General features: G+C 36.0%; 1 protein-coding gene across 1 annotated transcript; it reads right to left on the bottom strand.

The window, feature by feature from the left end:
- Positions 1–3062: 3062 nt before the first annotated feature.
- On the bottom strand, positions 3063–5033 carry LOC109006299 (class V chitinase-like). Its single transcript, XM_035690834.1, has 2 exons — positions 3896–5033; positions 3063–3373 (listed from the first exon to the last, which is right to left on the bottom strand). Exons 1-2 carry the CDS (start codon positions 4965–4967, stop codon positions 3327–3329), a joined length of 1119 nt encoding a protein of 372 aa, XP_035546727.1. The 5' UTR covers positions 4968–5033; the 3' UTR covers positions 3063–3326.
- Positions 5034–6069: the final 1036 nt, after the last annotated feature.

Below are 6069 nucleotides of genomic sequence, written 5' to 3'. Positions count from 1 at the left end.
TTCCAGCTCCTCCATCGCCGCCGATAGCCCCTACGCCCAACACCAAGCCACGGCACCTCTTGTGCTCGTGCACCGCCATCACGCCACCTCTGGCCACCATTTCTTCACCACTTCATCATCGATCTCATAGCAACCCAATGCACTCATCCGCACCTCCGATCCGTCACCGGTGAAGCACATTCATCAACATTTTCATTTTGGGCTTTTTGGTCTTCAACCACCGCCTACGCCGCCACCTACGGCCAACCACCACCATCACTAGCTTCACCGACACCTCTAAGCCCTACCCTATCAATCTCGGGTTTTGGATTGTTCCAGTTCAAAAGTGAGTTTTTGAGACCCACGGCCACAGTGCATTATACACTGTTACGTTGCTGAGCCGCCACTTCTTGGACCTCCGTGATCCTCCAGAAATTATTATATAGCACTGTAAGTATTTTCCAAAGAACTTTCGTGATTTAAATATATTTTTGCACTAACTCATTACACTATGATCTGGTTGGTTTTGTCAGACTGAGTCCGAGGAGTAGGTAGTTGAATGATTGGAGAATGGAGTTGTTTGTATGATTGGATTGTGTTGACAATTGTTGGTTGGGAATTGTGTTGTTCATGTACATTGCACATTTGCACATATGATCATGTTTGTAAAGGAAACTGGGTTTTCGTGTATTGCATTCATGTTCATGTGTTTATTGAAAACTGGGTTTTCATGTGAAAGGATCTTTGGGTGCGTGTGTATCACGACCCCAAGCCGAGATGGGGCATTATCTCGGTGGAGCTCCTCTGGTCCCTCGGGAGTAGAATATACTAAGTGACGTCTCCTGGATTGTCGTTGGGCGACAATGGGATCGAACGAGATAGTCTCGTGCCGACTACGTGGTCCCTCTGCTGGCGGGGACTAGAGGATGCTTGGCCATATACGTGCTGGGCGCGAAACTGGACGTCACTCGTTGCGTAGAGGATGCTTGGCCATGTATGTGCTGGGCACGGAACTGGGCATCGCTACGAAGCTAGGGTGTGCGGATGACACATAGGGGAGATCATGGTACATATGGTAAAATGGACTATTTTTTGGGAAAATAGCGTGTGTTGGATATTGTAAATTGTGTGATCATTTTCTGGGAAAATGTGTTGCGGATATTTTTGGGCCAACTGGGATTTTGGCATGGGTTGGAAAATATTCATTTTCGGGAAAAATGATGTTTTCGGCATAATGCATATTTCATCATATGCATGCATTATTGTTGGTGGCATTAATGCGTTTTTATCTCGTGGTTGTTTGGATTTTACTTACATGCGGTATCATTTTATGGTAACACAAATTTCAATGCAGATGAGGCTGAGGGTGAGTCTGAGGATTCGGCTTCTCCCGAGGAGTGATTTGGGATCACTCGTATCTGTATTTGGGACTTATATTATTTTTATTTTGGATGATTGTATAACTAATTTTTAAACCTTCACTAATGTTTATATTGTGTTTAAATTCTGGTACTTAGTTGACTTAATCCACTGTGTTGTTATTATACACCGTTGCATGTACACACACTTGGCACTATCGTTGGGATGCGTGACCATGTTGTCATCATCTGGGTGTCTCGATTCCCGTGTTCATATACATGGGGTCGGGGGTGCCACATGAATCGCCAGTAATTTAACTTTTGATTTGGGTGGTGAATTTTATATATATGTTATGAAGTCGATACTTCTTTGTATATAATATAATATAATAATATATATATTTATATATAAAGGATACAAAAAGAAACAAAAATAACCATATTAACCTCAAGATCATGTTTAAGGCACATTATGATTTTCTTTCTATAAGGGAAAATTCAATATCATTTAAAATTATGAGCATGGAAATTAAAAGAGCAATAATAAGGTAATTGAGGGTGAAATTAGGAGATAATTGAAACAAAAATCGTATGTTGGTTGTTTGTTTTGGAAAAATACATCTTTTAAAAACATTTTAAAGTCAAACTTTTGCCAAGATATCAATACATTGAAGCTGCATGGAGCAGCTTTCTTTCTCCAGACTCACCCGTACATGTTTGTTTCTTTTCTTTTCTAAGTTCTCTTCCATATTCATGATCTAGATCTAATGTTTCTCTTATGCCAGGAGGTTGATGGTCTAAGGGCATATGACCCGGTCCTCAAAATGAAAAACCTGGGGTTCAAACTCTCATCCCCCGACTCATTGTAAAAAAAAAAAAAAAAAAAAAAAATCTCTAATGCAATTATTATTTTTTTATTGCACCTCATGTACTGTGAATAATACCTAGAAAATCAAACAGTTAATAAATCCTTGGCAAATCCTTAACGTGAAAATTAGAGCCCATATCATGATCAACAAGAGGCCGTTATCCATTATCTTAGGATTGAAAATAAATAATTAGTAGGCTACCCAAGATTGGTTTAATCAAACTCGAGTTTTACTCAATTAATTAATTTATTAGTATACAAAAAATGGTTGTTCCTAAATATAAAATATAAGTTGACGGTAAATTAACTCGAACTATTCTTATAAATCATATAAGAATTAATTGAATAATTCTTAACTATAATTCACTTAAATTCTTAACTATAAGAACTCAATTCTTACGATTCCAGTCAACTCATAAGCCGGGCTGTGATAGCTAAAAATCGACCGGATCAGAATTTTATAAAAAATAACAAAATTTCAATAATCATGTCAAAAATAAATATGTAACAAAAAAAATAATCTGTCAAAAATCTTACCCAAATCGAGTTTAGATCCGTTAATATTTTCCTTTCTGGAATTTAAATTTTGTCAAATATTGCGCCCTTGGTTTTGTAAATTTCTTTCAATCTATGGGAATTATCTTTGCTCTTATTCCGGCCTCGACCTCTTTCTTGCTAGCTAGAACTTCCATCTGTTTTTTTTTTTTTTTTTGTCCGTTTATATATATATCTTCAATATTTATGTTTCGTAGTAGATGAGGGCCAATTAATTAACTCATCATGATAATAATACAAAAGGAAGTACTTTGATCTTTTTTAATACACAACAATATTTATAAATTACCGCACATGCACGCTGTGGCCATAAGAATGACTTTATTATAAATCGGGGGATAATATTACACAATTAACACAGCATAGCCATTGGCCTTATTGTTGATGTTACAATTACCAACTTCTATTTTACATATAATTGTAACAGAACATCGGTATATCTGATACCATTGGCCTTAATATTGTTAATACAAGCACACACAAACACACATACGTACATAGCAAACACACCATATGATCTGATTGCTGGCCATGCTGTTGATTATTCTTCACTATACTGGCGGCCATTACGGATTTGCCTCAGGCGCCGGCGGTTCTACTGATGACTCGAAGGCTACGAGGACATAATGATCGAAAGGAAAGTTCATTAGAAAATAGAAATTAAGATTTACAGAAAAGAGAGCTAGCATATATATTCATTATTGAATGCGAAAAGTACTAGCTAGAAAATTCAAACAATGTGTCATGCACTTTGGCAGCTTGTATCTAGACAAGAAAATTACTGGATATCATCATGTAATATATACTTAAAAAAAAGAAAAAAGGAATCATGAGATCTGCATGTCATTGATTCATCTCAATTCATGCTCTTATTCATTCATTTACATAACATTAGCGCACATGATATATCTATAATGATTTAGTGATAATTTTTACTCTGGATGTAATAAGTAAAAGTAGTCAAGAATTAACTATATATACTCATGCATCACGAACTTTGAAATCGGCCACTAATTTAGTTTTTATTTTTTAGCTTCTGGCTTTTAAAATTCTAAATGCATATTAATTATTATATAATTACGACCAATATTCTAAATGGATAATACGATTTGAATTGATGCAGTTAATATTATACCTGAACGAGAAAGAGTCCAGTTCAAGTCGTCGGCGTCCAAATGCCATGCAAAGTAACCGCCCAAGTGGTAGGCATCAAATAGTGCCTTGCTAACCTTTCCAGAGATGCTGCATCCATCCTCATAACCAATCCATTTCTCCTTATTAATTGTACCATGCGAGTAAACAGCTTCATAGTTCCTATCATACACGGTTTCATATATACCTCGCCGGAGTTCTTCCTGGATATCTCTGAAGGCCAGGGGCAGAGGATTAATTCCTTTATCTAAAGCCGGTGCAAAGAATCCAAAGTACCCATTCGCACGATCTACATTAATAATCCATTCATAGCCATAAAATGGAAGGCTGAAGACTAATTTGTTGGTCGCAACCCCTAATTTGTCAATCCAGTCTTGAATGCCTCTTTGTCCGCACTTGTCCAGTAGATCCATAGGTCGAGTAAGCCACGCATGAACCGGTCCAGTCTCGTTGAGTGAGTTGGAGGGAGTATAGAAGTCAATGGCCAGTACGTTGATCCAGTCCAAGTTGTCAATAATAGCCATAATGGGATAATTGAAATTATTAATGACCGGATGGTGAAACACCGCTGCAGTAAGAAGCCACGGCTCAGACCTCTTTGTCTTCTCGACGTCTTCGCCCAGGGCAAATCGCCATTCACAGAGGAGAGCACTAAGCTGGTCCTCCCGGTCGGCATTGGAGGGGTACAGCCAGCAGAGGTCCAGGCCATCGAAACCGAACCTCTTGGCAAGACCTATGGAGTCCCTTTTCAAATGTCCACGCTTAACTTCATTTGCTACCACTGTAGATATGTGAGCTTCTTCACTTTCACCACCGATGGATAAAAGAGTTTTCACGCTAGGGTTTCGTACTCGAACGGTTCTGGTGAAGACTTCGAATAGTTCCAAGTATGTCTCAGGGATGAATACATTGCCATTATCGTTGACCTTGGCAAAGCCAGCATAAAGATGTGTGAAGAGTTCGGAAGGTATATCTGCTACATGCCGGTTGTCATGACCCCCGAAAAACCAGTATCCGGCTTTCACAACAGAAACAGTACTAGCACCGGAAGCCATTCAATCGAGGGAAAGGCGAAGCAGGTGTAGTTACTATATTTTGTGTTTGGTGGTACGAGTAGTGGTAGTTGCTAGCCATGTATGCTTGCATATTTATAGCCTAAAAATTTAAAAACTATTCATCATTTTTATATATACAACACATGCACATAATTTAAAATTTTTTAAATTTTTATTATTAAATATATAATGTATGAATAATAAATCGAAGAACTCAATAAACTTAAAAATAATAATTTTTTTTTTAATTTTTTGATATTATCCCAACTTCCAGATAATGTCATTGCCGGTTCCCAGTAATGGCCCAGCAAGGCAGTACTAGACTACTTGTACTAATCCGACGGACAGACTTTATTAATGTCATCACGAAGAATATGGATGTGATGACGTGACGTCATACTTCCACGTGTGCATGACGTGTATGAGAAGACTGTTAAGGTGTTCGGAATCTTCGGATGGACATTTTAAATTACTTTATGATACCTGAACGTGGTAAGAAACGAGGACGTACTCACCAAGAAGAACGTGGTAAGAAACGAGGACGTACACACCAAGAACAAAATTAATATATCTATATATATATATAAACAGTTCATTTTTTTTTTCTTTTTTAAATGATGCTCTTTTACCGTCATTATTTTATTGTAAGTTGATTTTCTCCTCTCATTAGCTTCATCTAAACTATATTCAAAATTTAATAAAAAATACATATTTTTCATAAATTTAAAATTTCTCTAATCCTAACGTCTCCACATTGGAGTAATAAAAAGGATTAGTCAAAAATAATAATGTATTATTATTTTTTTAATAATAATATTTTTAATTATTCTTTCATATTTTACAATTACACTAAGTATATGTTAATTAATAATAATATTTCTTCATTCACATGTTTCAAAACTAAACATAAAAATTATTTATTTTCACAACTATTTTCACCTCATCTCATTTAATAATTACAATTTTCTCTAATTTTCTCACAAAATAAAATAAACAATTCATTTTTTTCAAATTTTAAAATAAAAATAATATTAAAAATATATATTATAATAATATTTTATTTAACTTTCAACCTTTATTTCAATTTATCTCATTTAATCTG

Source organism: Juglans regia, chromosome 6 (assembly GCF_001411555.2).
Source record: "Juglans regia cultivar Chandler chromosome 6, Walnut 2.0, whole genome shotgun sequence".
Taxonomy (NCBI): Eukaryota; Viridiplantae; Streptophyta; class Magnoliopsida; order Fagales; family Juglandaceae; genus Juglans; species Juglans regia.
This window is presented reverse-complemented; position numbering and strand designations above follow the sequence as displayed.

Excerpts from the sequence above, each read along its gene's own strand:
- LOC109006299 (XM_035690834.1), bottom strand. The coding sequence starts at position 4,967 with ATGGCTTCCGGTGCTAGTACTGTTTCTGTTGTGAAAGCCGGATACTGG. Across the intron at positions 3,374-3,895 it reads CTGGACTCTTTCTCGTTCAG|CCTTCGAGTCATCAGTAGAA; the intron begins GTATAATATTAA and ends ATGTCCTCGTAG.